Source organism: Drosophila obscura, unplaced genomic scaffold (genome assembly GCF_018151105.1).
Source record: "Drosophila obscura isolate BZ-5 IFL unplaced genomic scaffold, ASM1815110v1 contig_36, whole genome shotgun sequence".
NCBI classification, from domain to species: Eukaryota; Metazoa; Arthropoda; class Insecta; order Diptera; family Drosophilidae; genus Drosophila; species Drosophila obscura.
Window position 1 is genome coordinate 2,032,801 of NW_024542824.1, and position 22,300 is coordinate 2,055,100.

General features: G+C 42.0%; 1 protein-coding gene across 2 annotated transcripts in view; it reads right to left on the reverse strand.

The window, feature by feature from the left end:
* The window catches only part of LOC111080800 (cGMP-dependent protein kinase, isozyme 2 forms cD4/T1/T3A/T3B), a 30,942-nt gene extending 17,349 nt beyond the window's left edge, over positions 1–13,593 (reverse strand). Inside the window, exons 1-2 of one of the 2 annotated variants that reach the window (XM_022376630.2) lie at positions 13,221–13,593; positions 867–2,574 (exon numbers count right to left, since the gene is read on the reverse strand). In XM_022376630.2, coding sequence (XP_022232322.2) covers positions 867–2,509 — 1,643 coding nt within the window. In that variant the 5' untranslated portion in view covers positions 2,510–2,574; positions 13,221–13,593. Of the gene's footprint in view, positions 1–866; positions 2,575–8,443; positions 8,692–13,220 lie in introns of those variants that run through there. The other variant, XM_022376637.2, reaches the window with a different exon arrangement.
* Between the last annotated feature and the right edge of the window lie 8,707 nt (positions 13,594–22,300).

The following is a 22,300-nucleotide window of genomic DNA, read 5'->3' on the forward strand; positions in this document are numbered from 1 at the left end:
ATGGCAAAAGAGTCAAATGGAAAACATATTTGGCAATTAATATTACTAAATTCTAAAGGAAGATATAGCGGACAATTAGGGGACGAATCTACGTAAATTTGTATCCAAATATATTTTAAAGCAAGCATAGTACAAAATATACTGAATATTGAACAATAAATCTCATTGGAATCTTCGGAATTGATGGATTGCAACACTAAAAATATATTTGTCATTGATTTGAACATGTTACAGAAAATAATATTGATCGAAAACTAATCAAAAATGATCAAAACGTTGTGCATTCCATACGCAATCAATCTAGGAAAATCAAACACAATCAATTTGTAGCATTAGTGTGTGAATATCAATGGAATTGTATTAAATTATCCATTGAAACAGAATTAACAACACTTTTTTCTTCACTTTATTCTCTCTAATTTATTGGATCTAATGAATACTTTATTTAAATGCGAATTAAGTCCCTCATGAACACTGCTGTATGAAAGTAAAACATATTGAAAGTGATTTAGTTCTACCTTTGGGCATTTTGTTTAATCGATTTATTTGATTTATTCGATTCCAAAGATCCATTTCAATAAGGAATGATGCAATTTAATGCATGATTTCGTTTTAAAAATTTTTACAATGAAGAGCTTTAATCTCTTGGGAGAAGATTACAGAAAAAGAGCAGTGAACTCTCATTTTTTTTTTCATCAGAATACTGACCATCCATGGTCTATATTAAAATGCATTTAATACACTTAATCAATTTAAAACCTTGGCCCAAAGGCCCAAAGAGGGAGGTGGTGGGTATGTCCAATGGGTGGAATTAATTACCTAATTACTGGAAAGTACTGAAAATTCCCTCCCGGAATCTCACTTACCGCTCATTTTTGTCGTATTTGCGAAATGTGACATGCTCCAGCAGCACTGAAGATTCACTCTGTGGCTCTGCGGATATGCCTTGGGCACGCTGTCGCTGGAAGGTCTGTCCAGATTTGCGGGTGGCACCTGTGGCCGTGCTGGGGCCACTGCCACCGCCCGAGGATCCGCCCGCGCCGGCGGCACTGCTGCGACTGAAGGGGAAGACGCTCTGGAATTTATCCAGATGGGATTTGAGTTCCGCTATTTCGTTGTCCTTGAACTGGAGAGCACGCTGCATTTCCTGGATCTTGAGATCCTTGGCCTGGATGATCTGTATGAAGCGCTCCTCCTGTGGCGTGGCAGCCACATAAGCGGCCGTGTTGCTCATCATCAGCGTCGGCTCGCCCATGCCCACCGGCGAGGGTGTGGCCGAGCCGGGACTGGGGGCGCCACAGCCTCCGGATATCCGCAGTCCCTGCATCTGTTGTTGCACCTGCGCCAAGGCCAGCGATGAGGGATGAGGCAGTGGCAGCGGCAGCGGCAGTGGCTGTGTGGGCGAGTTGCAGGCGGCAAAGTTGGCGGCTCCGGGTATGGCCACCGGTTGACTCGTTCCCGGATTCCCACTCGGACTCGGCTGGTGGTAGAGCACGGGACTGCCCGTGTTCGCGTAGAGTCCCTGCGTTTGGGCCTGGAGCTGTTGCAACTGCTGGTAGCGCTGCTGCAGCTGCAGCTCCTGTTGATGCAACAGACTCCTGGGATCCGTGTGCAGCTGCTGTGCCCCCGATGGCGGTGTGCCGTAGATCAGCGTGTGGGTGAGGACATCGGAGTGCGGCGGTGGGGCTTGTATCAGCCGTAGACCCGATGCCGTCTGCTCGAGACCCAAAAGTCCAAGGTTATTACCAGCGGAGGGCAATGTCACGATGCCGCCGCCGCCGCCCAGCAGATTATTATTATTATTGTTATTGTTGCTTGTCGCGCCGTAAGTGTTGCTGTTCGCGTTATTGGCCGCGTTCTGGACGATGCTCACCAGACCCAAGTCGGTTTGGAACTGATAGTTGGCGTTCGGCTCCTGCTGCATGCTGGCTGCTTTACGGATCTTCGGATCGTCGACGGAATCGGAATCTGGTGATAGTATCTTCGGGTTCGAGTGGTGCTTCGGTTTCCTACGATCTTCGGCACTGCTATGACGGCGATAGCGACGCTGCTCTTGTTGCTGTTGCTGCTGTAGATGTGCCTGTATTTCTGAGTGTAGCTGTTGTATCTGCAGCTCTGTCTGCTGTATCTCTGTCTGTATGGTAGGTGTCTGGGATTGCATGCCAGATTGTGGGGTCTCCTTTTGGGTATTTCCTTCCTCCTCTTTTTGTGGCGCTCCGATGTCCGGTGGCTTATCCCTGTAGTCCCTATGGATTATCGCTGGCTTCAATTTCTGATATTCCGCATAGAATAGATCTCCTCCGCCACCAATGGGCTGTGGTAGCTGTTTCTGGGGTGGTGCTGCTGCTGCTGCATCTGTGGTGCTGTGTGGGCTATGGCTATGGCTCTCGGCGGTGCTGTTGCTGGTGCACTGTGGTTCATTTGTGCTGGGGCTGCTGCTTTGGCTGCGATTGTTATTTGTGGCTGGCCGCTTGGTTGCGAAGCACAGCCTATCAAAGCAGAAACGCATCCTCCAGGCGGCCTGCAGACACAACAGCCGCCACGGAAATGATGCTCAATGTAGCAAATGAAGCCCTGAAATCAGAAGAGAATATTTACACAATTAGTTGAACATAATTTTAAAAGAGAGATTAAATTAAGTAACAATCAATAGAATACGATTAAGTTGAATCCTACTAAAGCACAATCGGTTATTAAATCTAATCTACAGTTAATCTTTTTAATCCATAACTAGTCTTTAATCTAAACCGGCTAAACTGATTGAGCAATGAAAATCGGAATGCTTTGATTGAATGAAAAAAATACCCAACAGGGGTAAGAAATTCTCAATAAGCGACCCACATTGTCATTTCTTCAGCTTGAATTTCCCATAGAATTCCCATATCAGACACACATTTGCTTATCATTTCTGTTGGCTATACAACCTCTACATTAATTTTTTTGGGGGGGTGGGGGTGAGCGACACGCCCTTAGTCCATGGAGATAACACTTGCCAATCGTATTTTGTATCTTCAAGTAAGTTTCGCTGCAGAGAAATAATTCCAAAATATCAAATAGATAAAGTGGCATAACGCTTTTAGTTTGTTTGCCTGTGCTTTTGTTTCCAGACACGTTTCAAGACAGACAATAATTCAAATGGAATGGCCAAGTATAGTATCCAAAAATAAACCCGTCTAAAATATAAACATGGTCTGGGGTACATTGTAAACAGAAACTACTTATAGTAGAAGGAAAACAAAAAGCCCCTATAAACAAGTGTGGCAGGTTTTGGGAAAGAACAAGCGCATAGAATAATAAGCGAAAACATTAATGAGTGGGCGGATCATGAGTGGATGGCATCCAAAGAGTGATAGCATGTGGAAGATTGAAGATTAGTCTTCAAAATTCAAGTTCAATTTCGAAGGTGAAGATCATTCTGGGGAGTGCCCGAAGCACGAATGAAAAGGAAAACGACTGTTGAGGAAGATCAGTTTGAAAGCAAAGATGCTTGGAAGATCTCAAGGAAGCATCGGCTATGCGATCACATAGTGGAAAGGTACAGTTAAAGTCCCCCAATTAAGTAGCAACCCAATAGTTAACCCAATTTGTTCAGTTCGCCATTGGATTTAAATTTATTGTTATCCCATCTCAAAATTGAACAAAATGCTTTATGAATTACGTTAAAATGCTATAAAAAAACCACTAAATAAAGATCACCTTCCAGACATAAAAAAACAGAACAGTTTAAGCATAAAGATCCGTTTAGAAACCTGTCCAACATCATATTCGTTCAGCATTCACCTTGTGGGCTAGGGCTCATCGATGCGTGTCAGTGGAGTGGAGAACCCCCGCAAATTATCTTCAAACGATCGTTTTAGACGCACATTAGCATTGTTAATGATTGCACAGGGGATTAATGTTAATGTACGATTCGTATGCGCCCGGGCACTCCATAAACAATGGCGGGACAATCGACATTGAGTGCTAAAAAACGGTGGAACGGATACGGCTATGGGATACAAGATAAGAGATACGATGGATACCACCCCACAAAATGCGGGCAATTATCGATGGGTAATTACCCGCAAAATTCTATAAATGCAATTCTCGCGATCCGCACACCAATCCAAAATGACAGTGACAGTTATTCCTTCGGAGAACAGAAAGAAAACAAAAAACAAATTGAAACAATTGATGGAAGATTCCGAAACCACGAACAGAGAGACGCTTCGGTTTTATTTATAGACACAATTGACGGGTACCCCCGTTTAAATGTATCTGTATCTTTGTATCTGTCTGTCAATGAATTTGCTGGCAGCCGCTCTCGTGATCGGGGGGCTGCCACTTAAGCGCAATTACGATTGCAATTTGTTTCCATCTCGTGGCCATAAATAAAAAAGGAAACCAAACGAAAGACAGTCAGTCGACTTTCGTAATATTTTAAATGATTTTATATTTTTATTATCATTTAAATGATTCTGATGGCAACTCTGCTGTCAAACAGGTTACTTCGTTCGCTCTCTCTCGCTCTTTCTCTCTCCTTTTTCTTTTTTTTAATTAGTATTATGAAAACATTTATAAACGACTGCATTTTGTTGAATGTCAACTCGGTTTTTGGCCGCTGGGGAGTGAGGGTATTAACATCGAACATCGATCGTGAGTTCATTCATGCCGCCACTGATAACACCCCACCCCACAGAAAACCAAATCAAACTCATGCCAGAGAATCATCGTATATATACATATATACATATGCATTATGTATCTGAAGCTTTGCCCATTTAGGGAAATTCTCTGTGCATCGGCGTGACTTCTAGTAGAAATCCCTGACAGCAGCAGCTCACGAAGGCGTTTAAGATTGAAAGATACACGCAATTAGTGTGTCATTATGATCACTGATAGCATTCGAATAGATGTAACAGGTTGTAGATACTCCCTGTAGATACAGTCTCAAGGCAGTTTTGCAACAAGTTTAGAGTAGAATTCGTATTCCCTGGTACGCCTGGTATGTTTCTGTTCGGATTACTCATCAGACATTGCTCCCAATAAAATGATATCCCTTTTATAGTCATAATTTAAGCCATAGCTAAATAAGTTTATCTCCATTAAATCCTATCGGAAATTAATTTCCAATTCACTTAAATCTCAAAAAGGCATTGGAAGCCATTGATCGCTGATCATCTTTGACATCCATCCGTCCATCCATCCATCAACATCAATTCCCAAAAGCAAATATTAAAATCTGTGCGGCAAAATTTCTTTCGCTTTTCAGCAAATTGCAATCATCATCATCATTCCATTCCCATCGTCATTTGGCTAATCAAAACTGACATTCACGATCATTTCGGAGGAGCCAAAGCCCACATGGCAAGTGTCCCAGCTGTCAATCTGAGCGTCCCAGAGGAGGAGCAGCTCTGAGGCGGAGACAGCGCCCCGACAACATCATGTTAAACAAACAACATAATGGGGCAGTGGCAGGCATGGGGCATGGGGGCATGCCAGAAATGCCGTACGCATTCGAATCATTTAAAACATAATTAAGCGTTTAGTCAGCGTCTGAATATCTTTTCCGCTCCACACACAGAGGAGAATTGAGACATCAATTTGAGGGGAGAGAGTTATGTCAGCCATATTGGGGCACACAGATACAGATACCTAATTGTTGCTTCCTCATGCTCGAAACTGAAACAAGAATTGTCCGGATTTAATTCAGAGCGCCTACACTTCACTACAAAACATATTCCACACAAATTGATTGTCTTTGGGGGAATTTAATTCCATTTCTCGTTCGATTCCGTGCAATTATTCGAGTTATTTTTTTCCATTATTTCTGTGTGTGTCTGTGTGTTTTTCAACATTTCAGTGTTGTGTGTTTTGTAATCAATAAAATTGTAATAAAAATTCAACATTGCATCTCGATTCTTGCGTCGTAAATTCTTATGAAATTTCAAGCGTTGACAACGCCGCGACGAAACCCCGTCGTGACCCGTGCAACACAAAATGGTGACCCCCGCACGCAAATTAGCGAATGCTTTACGCAAAATCTACTTCAAGTCGAGGCCTAAGATCATCGCTCATTAGTATTTTGTTACTGTGTAACGACACGATACCCTGTAGTGTAGGGAGTGCAAGGGTAGATGGGTTTTTAAACAGTCTCTCAATGTATTCATCTGGATTGGACTATTACAGACAGAGCAGAATAAGCAAGCAACCGGGACCCTATTCCCGTATTTTATTTCCTATGAACCGAAACAATTGCGGAGAGTGCCGAGTGGAGCGAGAGTGAAGCCCTTTACTGCAATGGAATTGCTCTCGCAGCAACAACAATAAGAATAAAGGGAAGAGCAGATAGAGGGAGAGCAAAAAATTGGCGAGATTTGCTGAGTGCGTGCAAGGAGCAAAGCTGTCACCAACCAGAGGGTTTGGGAGAGAGAGATAGAGAGAGAGAAAACAATAAATTGCGACTCACAAATTATTATCGCTTCTCGCCATCGCATCTCATCGCAATGCAGTTCTTATCGCACTCTAGGCGAAAATGTGTCCAACCAAAAGGTGCAAGAAAAGAAGCAGAAAGTACACGAATATGAAATGAAAGGAAGAGCTGCTCACTTTTGCTGACATATACACAAAAGTAGTGGGTAAGCTATGGATCGAACATCAAGGAAATATAAAAGCTATTCCTTACTTGTTATCTTTTTTATATCTGTGTAATTTGTTGATTTAGTTTTTTGCTTTGGTTTAGTTTTACTTTTTTTGGTTGGTAGTTTTATTTATCGCTTATTTTTTGGGTTTTACAAATGTTCATTAGTCCCAGCGACACGTCCGTTGATCGATCGATCGCTATGCTATGCCTGCGACTACCTCGTCCCCTGGCCCCTGGTCCCTGGTTCCGCCGAAGGCAATTGATCGCCCGATAACACGAAAAAGACATTCAGATACGCGACAGAAAACAGTCATTCGATCGTTTCGTTGGTTCATTTAGTTGGTCTTTTAGTTGGTTTAGTTTCGGGCATTAAGTGTGCTCATTCTGCTCGTATTCGTACTTTCACGAGTATCTCTATCTATGGGATACCCATGGAGACATTCGATACCCGACTCTGACGCCAGTTTCTATGGCGAAAATTGGCGAATGCACAAAGCAATTTGGTATGAAACGCACGTTCGATCAATTAAAACCTTTGCACAGCGGGAACCAAACGAAACGGGAATGGCTTTTGGTGTTTTTTTTTTTTTTTTTTGGAGACAGTCTCGAAATTAACTTGAATTTAAAGCGATTTCTCAAAGGTTGTGGAAGGGTTAAGACAGCAGGTGAATGGGGATGCCTTGAATGCATTAGGAGCAGTCTTTAAGGGGCATATAGAAGTTTATTCCATTGAAAATAGAAGGAAATATTTGTCATGCATTGCATACAATAATCGTGGAAAAATGCAAGCCCTAACTAATTATGCCCCAACATTCCTATACAAAAATAGCAGAAAACTAAATGTTTACTTCATAATATCTATAAAATATTCGTGGAACGAATCGCGCAGCAGTGCCTGTCGACTGGTTCTGCGATCCTTACAACAGTCCAACTTTTTTCTAGATATCCATCAAACGGCTGACATTTCGGGTTGCTTTCAACAAGACAATTATTAAGCCATAAACACTCTTAACCAAGAAACCCTCTGAGCAAGCCGCTTATGACCCAAAACATGTTCTAATCGTATAATATGTTTTTGACTGCCTTTTGGCAGTCATGAAAAGTCATGAAAAAGTTTTCTGATGAAAAATGTTTAAATAATGAGTGAAAATGTGAGAGAAGACAAGAATAAGAAGAATAATAACTATATTTTATCTCGACATCTGCATACTGATATAGAGATGTAAAAGGCATTCCTTAATCATTCAGTTTCCCTCGAATTTCTACGTTTCAATGCTATCCTCAAAGATCATTCATGTGCTCAGACTTTATAAAGTTGTTAATGCATTCCTTAATGATCCTCCCAGCTACGATCATCCATCTAATGAAATGTCTCTGGTCTCGGTCTGCCACATTTGTAACTCTTTAAAGGAAACCCACTCGCACAACCATTCTTGGGGGCACCAATTGGAGCAATGGCTGATGGACCCCACAGAAGATGCCTCCATCCTCCTGCCAACCCCTCATCATCCGTTATGACAGTTGTCGGCTACTGGGTATCCGTGAAGTATTTTGCAGATACATTCGAATGCCTGGTGGCCTGTCACATGACTGTCATCTGCAGGAGTCGTCACTCTTCGCTTCTCTTTGGGTTTTTCTTCACTTCTTTCTTCGCTTCTTTCAGGCATTAATTAAAACGTTACACACACACACCACACACACACCACACACACACCACACACACACCACATACACACAACACACACACACACGCACACACTCGATTAAGGAAAATTGCACGCCTGGGACGGGACGCTGATGGGAAACGTAAAAGGAAATTACCTTTCGAGAGGCAGCAAAATTCTCGTAAACAATTTGCACTTTTAATGAACACCACAAAACGGGGTAGAAAAAAAGCACCAGAGGATTGCACACACACACACACAGACACACACGCGCGCGATACGCGATTCTGTGGATACGAAACGATCTGTTGGATACGGATACGGAGTATCTTTAATTAATTGGTGAGACAGTCGAGTCGAGGCGTCGCTTGGGGGAAACTCTCCGATCAGTTCGATCCGATCAGTTGTATACCGTTTGAGCGTCGCTCGAGAAATGAATCGAGGAATTGGCGTGTGTTCCGGCGACGATCGTAAGAGGCGGCTATCGATAGTAGTTTGTGGCAGAGCAGAGCGAACGTTCACTGTGGCAGAGAGAGAGACAGCGTTGACAGCGACTGCTCCAAACGTTGTTTGTTATCGAAGTGAACCCCAGAAGCGTTTTCGCCTGACGTTTCGGTTTCGTTCGTTTGTGTGGTTGTCGTTTAAATTAAAACTCGCAATTTGGCTTAGAAAAAAACCAGTTGAAATACACACAAACGATACTCAGACGATACACACAGCTACAGATACTCTCATGTACACACACATACACAGATACACGCACTCTCCAACACTTGTTTGATCATTGGAAGTTTACGCCTTGTGGCTGGTGGTCTCTGATTCGTGCGTTTGCTGCTGCCAAGAGATCGTTTAAATCCAAATAATAATAGTAGCCACACAGCACACAGTGTTGGCTAAAAGTACATGCACACATACGCCACATACACAGTGATGTCAAAAGTGCATTTCCATTGACAATCTAATTGCTCGACAGCATGCAAAGGAGTATGGAGTACCGAAGTAGAATGAAAAGTGTTTCGGGGCAGCAGCAGCAACAGCGTTAGGAGAACCTCCATGCAACCAGTGGCACACACGCATTGTTGAACGTGGATCGGCATGGGGTATCCCATGGATACCCTACTTGCATATTTATGAGATCGCAGATGGCTGCTTGGGGGCCACCATTTAACTTCGTTGGTGATTTAAAGGATATGCCAGTTGACATCTTAATTGTTGCAACGATTTACAGGGTTTTTAATTTAAAACCAAAAGAAAAAGTAATAAAAACTAAAATTTAATATTATATCACTCCATCTACCCATAAGCCTGTTAATTCCAATTATTTTTCTTGTTTTTATCGCACCATTATTTACCCTATTTGAATTTTATATCTCTATTTAAGACCCATGGCCTTTATTCTCATATTTCATTGAATTTGGCTTTCAAGCAAAATATCACGCATACGCAGTGTTGATAGCCTGCGGAAAATTGACACCAATTTTCACAAGAAAAATCGTAGGACCAACAGCGACATTCATTCTTTATGGTGAACGCACACAATGGATTATTTATTGAGGGTATGAAACTCTATAAATTACATGATCTTACCCCCGATTTCGCTACAGCCATAGCTTCATTCTCCCGCTCTCTTTATTCTCTTTTTATACTCCCTATTCTCTATTTCCTTATTTGTTATAATCATAAAAGCCTGTTCCATGCAATCGATTGCTGCTGCTTCATGGCGCTGCAGTCATGCGAAAAGCAGCGTTTAGGGGCAACTGATTTATTTATAATAAACAATGTTACGACTGCAACTGGAAATATTATCAACTAAAGAGGTGGACAAAGAGGGGGAGAGCTCTACAGAGAGGAAGAAAAATAGAGACAGAGACAGGTAAGGGGAACGAGAGAGAGAGAGACAGACATGCAAATAGTAATTTCACGTGGGACGTGATTTCATGTAAATATCAAAATATTATTCAATTATTTCGCATGCAAATCGTAGTGGAAAATCCAATGGAAACTCTCGGAAAAGATACAGATACATTTAAGTCTCTATCTTAATGGCTCGTTGCGTGCATTGATCGGAGCCCCAGACAGAGGCTTCACTGTAGGGGGTGACTCACAGATTCCCCTCATATTTTCCAGATCCCTACGCCCCTGGGGATCCATCGATAGCAGGTTGTTTTCTCTCTGTTGTATTTTTGTTTGCATTCGGCTACGGCGACATTGGGCGACATTTGATAAGGCGTCGTGTCTCGATGTGCGAGTGGAGTGGAGCGTACCCCGTATGGGCAATAATTATACAATATATTTAATATTTAATTGGGGCAATCGAAAGGTTATTTGGGCGGCAACAGAGCCGCAGCCACAGAATGGAGTGACAGAAAACACATACACACGCCCCACTATGAGTGGTTCATTGAACATTCATTCGTGGGTGTGGGCCAGTGGAAAATCTAGAAATGCGGAAAAGATAACAGCTGAAAGTAAAACTCCAGAGAAACAACACATTTTTCTGTTATTTTGCTCACTGTTTGTACGAAGAAATTTGATGAAAAAACAAATACACAATCTTTATATCCCCATTAATTATATTTCCCATTTTTCATTAAATAATATTAATATGTCATTAATAAGGTCTGCCAATGCTGCACAGAATCACCCCAATGATGATGACATTCAGTAACATTAATAAAAAATTTAAATAAATAAATTCAAATTATCCGCCAAAATATCAGCTGAGCACTCTTAAACAATCTGGCAGCACTTTTCTCGAAGGAGCTTTCAGAAAGGGAAAAAGCTCTCTCTCACTCTCTGCATAAAATTAACAGCTGTTGTGCAAAGATCTAAAAGAGCGGAGAGACTGTGAGAGAGATTTGAGAAGAGAGCCGAAAGGAGAGAGAGAAAATATGTCATGCAACGTAAGCAAACGTAAGAAAATTCTCTTAAGTTTTAAGCTCTTTTGAAACTCATTTAAAATATTAAACTTTTATCAATGAAAAAACCCGATCTAAGGCGTTTTATTTTTCAAAATGTATTGCCTTTTTATGTTGCTTGGTTTTCCTTTTGTTAATATTGTATATTGGACATAAAATTAATATGCGGCTTAAGCATTTTTTTCTCGAAACGAAACTCGACCTGAAAAAGGGGCACGTCTTGGGGGCTGCAATGAAAAACAGACGAAAAAAGAAACGAAAGAAGAAATTCCAAAACAAACTGCTTAGCGGTAAAAAGAGTCTTCTTTCGAGAGGGGGGAATCAGTGAGAAAAAGATCTGCGAGAATTTAAGATCTGACACTCTGTTTATTTATTATTCGGAATGGTAATGCCAGGGAAATGCCAGTGCCAAATGATATGACGGATAAACAAAAACGAATTCGAATCCAAAACGTTGTTTACTACAAAAATAAAATAAATAAAAATAACATGGAAGTCATGAAATGAAGAATGGATCAAATGTTCGGCTAGAGTAAACTTCATGCACAGAAAGAGATTTTAAGAGTTTTTTAAGATCAAAACTCTCTAAAACTAGAACTATGGTCTGTCCCAGATACCTTTGATTTCCTTGTTTTGTCACACAAAGAACTTTATTCATTGTAAAACACTTCCTTGTATCCCATTTTCCCCATTGCAAATTGCACCATCTACAGATAACATGGAATTCAGAACCCTGGTAACGAATTTTCCAATTGCGACTTAGCTTGGAAAATATACGAGTACGATTGTAACATTGAGAACATTCAGAATTTCAAAGGCAAAAAGCAATTTATTTACTCAAATAAAGTCTGTAATTTCTTTCCATTTCGGTGACAGCTGTTGTGCAAATCCCAGCATTTCCTTAGATAAGGGTTTTTTCGCTTGCAAATAGTACGAATAGAAGCCCCATAAATAATTTTACACTTGAAATCTGCGCAGTTGTAAGGCACACAGACAACCCACACCACACCCCAACACCACTCCGTAAATTCAACGAAAACAAATTGAAATAGTCAGCGATTTTTCACTGGTTGGTTTGTTCATTTGTTTGCTAAACTTTATGACAAAAATTCTATAAATAAAATTGAAGCAAACAAAGCGAAAAACAAATCAACAACGTGCTTTGTTCGTTCTGGGGGATCAACTATGGATCGCTTCGAATATGCCATGTAATGAAAGAGCTATAAAACCGCAAGGCATTACGTGGCTAGAGAGGTCGAATCACGTGGAGATTTCCGTAGATATCCTTGCGGTGAATATATATTTTCTGGACATGCTCGATCATTTTAATTTGTTAAAAAAGTATCTGCTCTGCAAACATCTTGAAATAACCACCAATAATTAGGCTCCAAAAAAATAAGGATGGACATATACAATGCCCTACTATGACTCAACCCAATACTCCCACCCGCGAAAATACTCAAGGGGTATGATATTCATACGACAACAAAAACAAGGGCTTTGGGCCCTGAGCCGCGACTCCTCTACTCCATTGATTATTCAATGCACTCACAAGGGCAAGCAGTGAATGAGTAAGCGGGACAACGACTTAAGGGCGCTCGAATAAGTCGGGGCGACTTATTATACATACATATGTCGTTCATATGCAAAGGCCGGCCCGATCTGTTGTCGATTGTGCAATCGGAAATTTGTAGGCGGCATAAATCCATAAATAAATAATGCCGCCGTTGAGCAAATACCAGGCAACGGACAATAATTGCATATTAAAGCGAGTATTAAGGAAAATATTGCGTGGTAGCAACTAAGGGATACCCAGTACTACATACGGCTACTGCTGAACACAATAATATTTGGAAGTTGTGATATTTTTGATATTTTTCTCACCATGAACTTTGTCCGCGATGTAGTTACAGTTACAGTTACCACATAATATTCTCCTTACCCCGCCCTCACACTCTTCGAGTACCGTTCGTAGATATACCTTAAAAATACAGGGTATATGGATAGGAAGCTTACATGTTGAAGAAATTCCAGAGCCAAAACAAGAAGAGCGCGCAATATGATTCCTCTTACACTTCTTTTTCCCGGTCGCTCCTGATCGGGTTCCTCTTTGCACGTTTTTTCTGCTTCTACGCCTGCTTTTGATGGATGATTGGGGCGGCGGTTGGCTCCCTCCCGCTCAGCCGGCTTTTGCCAGAAGAAAGTTGCGTCTGTCTGGTCTGCCTCCACTTGTTGCTCACGCTCTCATTTCTGTTTTACGCTTTGCGTTTGCTCTCCGTTAATTCCACAGGAAGCACAAAATTAAGGCGAGTGCAGGCCAGAGAGCGTCATCAATTGCTGCACTTTTGTTTTCTTGTTTCACTTTTCTCGTGTCTTTTCCACTTGATTTCTATGAAATTAGGCATTAAAATGTAAATGTTATTAGACAGAGAGCGCGAATGACAGATGACAGAGAGAGAGGGAGAGAAAGACAAGACATTGAGAGAGCGCGATCAAACAAGTGTATTAGTGGATTCTCTCGCTCGCACTGGTGTGTTATTGTTATCACCTGAGTCAAAGGTACAGTGGAGACACCTATATTGGAACTCTTTACGACACCAACTACTGTAAGATTTAATTTATTCTTGGAATATGGTTTTGGATATTTCGCACTACACATTTCACTTTACAGCAAACTCCCCTAAAATATATTCCACGTCAAATTCTTCAACCGAGGTCCAACTGTGTGACCCACTCGCGCGCTCTTTTCACGTTCGCACTCTCTCTCTTTGCCTGTTTTTGTTATCGTTCGAGTCAAAAGTACAGTGGAGATTCGTTTTATACACATTTACTGTTGGTATTTATTGCTCTCTTGATGACTCTCTGGTTCTTACAGTGAAAAATCCTCAAAGGCACAAACTGTTTAATTATTACAATTTTATTTTGCACCATTTTCTCGTTATATTTAACAACACATTTCGGTTATTTCTTCTTTCCACTCTCAACTTTACGCTTTATTCTTTCAAGGGTTTGTTTTCTTCATTCGAGGCCCAACTGTACTATTCACTCTTGTGCTCTTTTACTCGATTGTTTTCTCTCTCGCTCTGCATAGTTTGCTGCTGCCAGCGTAGCGTAGTTAACCAACAACAACAATACTACAGCAACAACAATACTGTTGCTAAAAATAGATCCGCGGCGGCGAGACAGAAACAGAAACAGCAGCGAGGCGCACAAATTGGAAAAAAATTGTGTGCCAAACAACAGCAACAAAAGCGAGCAGAAGGCGAAGAGGAGACGAGGAAGAATGCCAGGCAGCAGGAGAAACAACAGCAAAAGAAGGAAATGCGACGCAAAAATGCAGTTGTTCCGAAGGGCGACAGAACTAAGAGTGTGAAAGAGATCGCACAAGTTGGGGCTAAAAGCCACGGCCAAGAAGAGGATCTCTGGAGTTTTCCATTGTCAAGTGGAAAATCTCCTACAAAATGCGTCACGCTGCATCGGCTGCAGAGAGGGGGAACGAATTTTTAATTCAATGCAAGCCAAAGCTCTAGCTTATTAATTTTCCACTAAAATGTGGACTAAAATGTCAAACGGATGAGAGCGTGTGCTGCGCGCTCTCTCTTGCCCTCTCTGATGCTCTCCCATTTACTGCCTGTCTAACTATAAAACTGCATTCACATGATTTTCCTGTATTTTTCTATGAACTTTGTTCCGTCATTAAGGTTTTTGCATTTGTTAAAATTAACATTTTTATACTTCTTTCGTTCGAGACTTTACATTTTACTGTAAATAGTTGCACATATGGAATAGCAATAAGAATTGAGCACACATGCTCTCGCTCACTCTGCGAGAGTTGGAGCCTAGATAGATCGTACGACTAGCTAGCGCGTAAAACAAAAACAAAACGCAGAAACTATAAGAGAGCACAGACACGCACACTCACGCGCGCACACCGTTTTTAGCGGGACAGAAGCGAACGAGCCGAAAGAAAAAAACACAATGAGAACGCGGCGCAGTGAACAGAGCTCCAACGACGTTGGAGCCTCACAACAACAGAAAAACAGAGAGTGGAGCAGATAGAGTGAGAGCGGGAGAGAGAAAAAACAGCAGGTAGAAAAGGTTCATTTAGATGGGGTGTCGATATTACACAAAATACTCGTTTGATATGTAGATTCAGAACGCCGAACATGAGAAATGAGAGCATTTCTTGGCATGCCTCACCTTTTACTAGATTTCATTCTTGCAAATCAGGTGGAACAAATCGATTCTATCAATCATGGTGGGGTTTTGGGATGCTCGTTTACTGCTCGCAGCTACTGTATACTGTATCTCCCCGGCTTACCTTGAAAGTCGGTCAAGACCAGGCCGCGATCGGTTCTACTTTGTAATTCCCCAATCAATATTAATCCTAACACTACGAAAATCCCCTATTAATGGATTTAATTTCTACTTTTATGAAGGATTTAGTTTAAGTGGAAAACTTATTTGAAATCGTGATTAAACGCTGTATCTGAAACTTTTCCATAAATGAGTATTGTTTTTACTGAATTTTATTGTTTTTGAAATCGTGATTAAACACAGTAATTCATACTTTTCCCTAAATGAATATTACTAAATATTATTGTTTTTAGCAAAATTGTTCGTTAATTCAAATTCGATAACTTTGCTGATCGCCCTGAAAAGAGCTGTGCCGTAGTCGATTGCTGAAATACTGCCCTGAAAACAGCGTTGCAGTTTGCTGGCGCCATCTTTTGTGAATAAAAATGTATTCTGTCATGTAGTGGCGGCAAACAAAATGCAGCAATCAGTTCCCTGGCAGCAAGCTTTTGTCAGATGTTATGTGGCACCATCTGCAGGCGTATTTGGCGATTAACAGCCATTTTACCGACGGAAATGGGGGCGGAGTTAGAGAAAAAGTACCAAAACAGGGAAATCTTAGCACCGATATTTCAGCATATATTTTTACTTAAATAATACAAAAGTTGTATTACAAATTAATATAATTTTTTTAAATAATTCTGATCAAGTAACTGGGATAATTTTCTATATTTTTCCTGAACAATTTTCCATAAGAAAAGACCAAAAACCCGTCCTTCATCACCATTTCCCTTAAGAAGGCGTTCCAAGAAATAGGCTCCCAAAACCCCACCCACTCTAACCACCCAACCTCTGCTGCTGCGTCGCTGCTCTGCTGCAGTCGACGTCCTCTGCGAGAGAGCATGGCGAAAGAGGTGGAGTGACAGAAGTGTGAGACGAGGCGGCAGGAAAAGTTGATTAGATGGATTTCGTTTGGTTTTTGTGTTTTTAATCACACACCAATTTCATTTATTAAATCTTCGCATCAGCATTTCATTTTTCGTATTTTCTCCGGCTCTTTTTCCATCTCCCTCGCCCAATCTCTCTCTCTCTATGCTTTCCTCCTGCCATTCGTTTGTGTGTTACAGTTCTTGTTGGTGTTCTCGCTCTCCCTCTACTGTTTGTGGCTTTTGCTCTTCCGACGGCATATTTGACTTATCTTTGTTGTTGTTGCATGTGCTTAATATACCTCTTGGGAGAGGGTAATGCTATTTTTATCAGATGTTGCCAATGTAGAACACCACAAGCAAACACATTTCTCATTTCTTGCTTAATAAATTTAGTTTTCTATATATTATAATATGATAAATCTGTGTAAAACTATACATACCTTTATGTAAGAGATTCTTGTTTATATGTGAAGATAATTTGGTAAATTGTTAGAAATTCGTGTTAATTTTAAAGATATTTTCATAGTGCTATTGTAATATTTTTTCATAATCGCAATACTATATCATACAGCTCCCATGGCAGCTCCTATAGCTAGATCTGCAAGGGTATCAAAAGCTTCGGCCTCTCACTTTGTTGCTGCTTGTTGGTTTTGGCTTTCTCTTTCTCTTTTTCTCACACGCTTTTGTTTATTGTTTCTCTGTTTGTCTACCATGTGTGTGTGTGTGTGCGTATTGTCACGAGCAATTTGAGCTGCCTCCCTCTTTCTGACTCTCTCTATCATCCTGCCATTCATCTCACTGCTCCCCGTCTGCCAGCACCGACTGCGCAAAAACTTTTTACAAAATGAAATTGTTTTCGTATTAACAATTTCATTAAAATTAAATTACTTTTATTATTCCGACAGAATCATGCAAACAACAACAGAGAAAGAGATGAAGAGAGCTTTGCCTGGTACGGTGCTCTCTTCCACATCACCCACTCCTCGCCCGCCCACTGTTGTTGCCATCTCCTTCCACCTCCCTCTCCCTTTATCTAGCCAAAAAGCTTGGCGTCTCTTTTCTCCAGCTGTCAAACAAATTAATTGCGCTTTTAATTGATTTTGTTGGTTTTTCGGTGAGAGCGAAAGAGCAAGAAAATAGCAGCAATGTGTGTGAGAGGAGGGAGGGAAGGAGCGAGAGAGAAACCAAGTAATTTAACGGAATTATGGCTAGTAAATGATGTCTGCTGGAAGATGGCGATCAAAAGATCTTTCGTGGAAATTTGTACTATTAAAGAGGTAGATAAGAATCGAAGGGAATACATATGTATATCAAATTGGAATATTATAAGTCGAGTCCAATGATACGCAGAAATTTAGCTATGGTCAACAAATATTCTGCAGTCGTCTATCCATCTGGCGATTTGAAAACCTCGAATCTAAGATCCAGGAAAAATTAAAAAAAAGAGCAAAAGAAAATAAATTCTCTTGTCGATACTTTTCATTCAATAAAAACGAAATGCAAATAATACCCACCACAAATCATATATTTACTAGTTATGGCTCAACGTACTTAAGTAAAAGCCAGCGTATCATAAATAAAAAATTCCCGCTGAATTTTCTGCCCAACATACATATAAATAACTTTCAATGCGCTCCATTCTCATTTTCCTGCACCTCGTACATCCATTGGTCCTTTGGCTCCTTTCACTCTAATTCTGTTTAGCCATTTATTTTATTTGGGCATTTCATAGAGCGATTACCATTTATCCCCACGCCCATTACCCCTCGGTTACGGCCAATTGCAAAGGCGGCCGAAATGGAGTCCGTCCTCGAGCTTTCAGCCAAATGATGCGTAGGCCATAAAAACGAAAACGCAAAACGCGTCTTGGCCCTGTTTAGCCATTTGGTTAGCCAGTGCCACAGCCAGTGGGCGTGGCACCTGCTTCTACACTGAGACAATCTGATGATCAGCAGCAAAAATCTTGAAAACTCAGACAATCAGACCAGATCAATACATTTGTTGAACATTTTTTGAGGGAAGTTGGATTCAATGAATCAATTTCTTTCAGTGTATATAAAACAATTTTTGATGGCGCCAATAAATTCTGGGTCCTCTTTTCATGCCTACGAATTTCAGCTGAAATGTCGCATCATAAATAAAAGGGAATCGTTCAATGGCTAACGAGGCGGCAGCGAAGTGATGAAGTGGGGTAGGCAAATGGTGTGGGGGACGTGAAGTGGGGTGGATTTATTGGTTGGGGGACCGGGGCTGGCCTTCAAATAAACCGCAATGCAATTTGGCCTAAAAGAAGTTAATAAAATTTCACTTTTGGTGGGGCACAAAGTGGGTATTGAATGGACTTTTGGGTGGTTCCCAAAATGGGTAGAGTGCCATCTCCCTCTCTCTTTATCGCTCTCTCGCGATCTCTTTCTCTTCCTGTCTCTGCCAGGCTATTCATTTTCGGAGGCTGCGCCATTTTTGGGGGCCTGGAAAATTTATAAACGTAATTGAGAAGCCTTCGCCGCAGCACATAACTGCCACAGCACAGCACACCACACCATTCCACTCCTTGCCCTCCCCTTTCTGATGTGGACTGTGGCCGCACGTAAAATGCATTAACTGCTTCTTCTTCTGGCTCTTCGTCCAGGTCCCGGATCCAGTTACAGGCTGCTCTCCAGCCTGGTACTGGTACTTGTCCTGGTCCTCTTCCTGGTTTCTGGTCCAAGTCCAAGGCACTCGCAATTTGGTTTTCGAAAAATAAGCAATTTGTAAATTGAAAATGGTCGTTCCAGGGCCAGGAACGAGGAGTGGGAGGAGGCTGGTGCTGGCGATGGGGGGAGGCGTTGCAGTTGGCCATTTACTACGTGGGCGGAGAGGGGTGATGATGCGGCTTGGGGGTTTGGCTTTTCGCGTAGAACAAGTCTAGAGCCAGCGGCAAAAGCGGAAGCTGGAAATTAATTATTTGCCATTAAGGCTAAGTAGATGATATAAAAAGTGGCAGCAAAGCGTGCTCCACGATAGTGGAAGGGGGAACTGTGCCGAGAGGGGTAAGATGAGGGCTGTTTGCGGCGGTGAGGGATAGGAGGTAGCTAGAGTGGGTGGAGCTCTGACTTCTGCAGGCAATTTAGACGTCAAGTGCCCATATAAATTACATAAATTTCACCCAGCACCCTGCAACAGTCCACAAGAAGAAAATGGAGAGGGAAATGAAGGAAGAGGAATAAAAGTAGAGGAAAATGTGTAACAAAAGGAAGAGAGAGAACTATAGAAAGAAATGAAGGAGAAAGGGAGAAGTTCGGCCAAGAAGAAACCGAAGAAAAGGTTTATTATAAGACACCAGTAGCAATGTTTTCTGTCAACATCAAGATACGCAAAGCACCTGAGATAGGGATACAAAGAAAACATAACACAAATATTGATCTGCATCTTCTGCAACCTTTCATACTTTACAATAAATAAATAAATAAATAAATATATATGTAAGTAATAATGCCAAAAGGAAAGTCCATAAAATGCACAAGAATACTAGGGATCTTAGGGACATATAATATAGTACATATAGCAGGTTGATATAGATCAACAGCGACTTGCCATTGTCGGACATTTCCATTAGCTGGACCTACCTCATTTGCTTTCCATATTCTGGCATCGTTTGAAAAGTAGCAGCAATCTATTTAGTATCAATTAGGATATGCCAAGGAAATTTTATTAAATATGCTATTCCTCAATTTGATAATTGAACTTATCCCTTAGAATCTTGATACTTTTCCGTTTAAAAATGGAAGTCTGCTTGATGGCTTATCGGCCACTTATTGGCCACTCAGTAGCACCCGAAAAACATTCACCAATAAGAAATCCGGATCACTCCATTCCCTCTCCAAAATTGCATCAGGAGAAAAATCTGTACACCGAACTACTCCACTCACCTGCCAGTCTGCCTGCCTGCCTGCCTGCTGCTGTTGCTGCAGAATGAGGCAACGTGCCACGCCTTCCATGCGATGCTGCCCGCTGGCGTCGCAAACGAATCCCAGACTCATCTATTATGGACCAAGTAATTCCACTAAAACGAACCGAAGCGGCAAAAAACCCCAAAAGAGAAGAAAAGAAAAGAAAAGCGAGGAGAAATGTCCAAACACAATCAAAGCGGACAAAACAGAATTTAAGCGTAAAATGAAATGAAATTCGAATTGGAAATGAAACTAAAACACAAACTAATGATGGGGCATGTTAGTGGAGCAGTTTGGGGAGCTCCACAATAGACAAAGTCATAAATCAGGGCGCCAATTTGCGGGCCTGACAGGCAACCCCCCAAGGATAGGGGGGCGGGAGGGAGGGAGGATGTCTGAGTGAGTGCTGGAAGAAGAATAGTTTTGGCCAAAACGCCCAAAAAGACGCAGAGTAGGGACTGTGTGTGGCAGGCAACAAATTCATTTCGTAATTGTGGCCAACGACCCAAGAGGTGCCCCCAACGGAGGAGGCGCAGGGTGAGGGTTTTGCGAAGGGAAACCATTCAGGCAAACAATAATAGATGGGTTCCAAGATGGCGGATCTCTGGGATTGGGAATTGCGGGATTATATAGGGATTTGGTCTGGGGCAGAAATAATACAGGGGGGGAGTACGGGAATGCCCGATAATAAATTAAATGAAATTCACTTAGAATTTGCTCGGCTTTTTGTTCGGGAAATTAATAAAAATAAATTGAGTTGTCAAAAGAGCGAGAGACAAAGACAGAGAACGAGAGAGAACAGAAGAAAGAAAGTGAGTGGGAGGCATGGCATGAGAATGATATGGCCAAAATAAATTCCAACGGTGAGTAATCGTTTTTACTGCTCCGTTGTTCCTTCCGTTCCTTCATCGCACCCAAAGCCCCAAAAGCTTCCAGCTCCCCCACTCTGTCTTGGCCTCTCCCTCTGGCACCACCCACCACCCACCTATCGCTCTCTCCCTCTCCCTTTCACTCACTCTAACCCCTGCCATTCACCACACTTAACGATGAAAATCCAATTTAAGGCCTGCCTCAGTTGTTTGCGCTCTCTTTCGCTCACTCCTTTGGGGTTAGTTCTCTCCTCTCCCTCCCCCTCACCCACCCTGCGCTGTGTACCTAAATAAAGTGTAATAAAATAAAGTACCTACACGGGTCGGTGGGGGGGATGTTAGGGGGTAAAGCTTCCAAAGCTTTGCCTTCATTTCTCCTTTTGGGTTTCCCCCCCGTTTTTTTTGTTGTTTCCTTCAGCCATGCCGAAAACTCAATTTCCACAATGAAAATGCGCGAGAAAATTGTCTTGCATGCAACAGAAAGAGAGAGACTGCGAGAGAGAGGGTGCGAAAGAGAGGGCAAGCGTCAGAGAGAGAGAGAGAGAGAGAGGGATAGCTGGCTGTGCTTTGGTTTGCTGCTCATAAAGCGCCTGCGCTTTCAACGGCAGGCAGTAAAAAATAAAGGGAAATGTGGCAAAAGCAAAGCAGAGGCAAAGGCGGCGCTTAGGGGCACAGACCGACGACCATCAAAAACCCACCCCCCGCCCAAACCACTCCCCCTCTCCAGCTGCAGCCATCTTTCAGAGGCGGCGACTGCGACTGCGACGTCAGCGCAGATCTAATTTGCAACAACAGCAGGCAGCAGGCATCAGCCAGGCAGCCAGGCAGCAAGGCAGCAACAGCGACAGCGACGTTGACGTTGCGGCAGTGGCAAGCGCCGTTAGATCATTCACATTCTGACGTTCCACGCGTTCGGTTGACATCCAACATCCAACAATCTGTAGCCCCCCAGACATATCTCATCTCTGGGATTCTGTGTGAAAGACGAAACTGAAAAAAACGAAAACCAAAACTGAAACTGAAAACTGAAAATCAAGTGGATTATACTTCTACCCCAAAAGTGTATCCCCCAA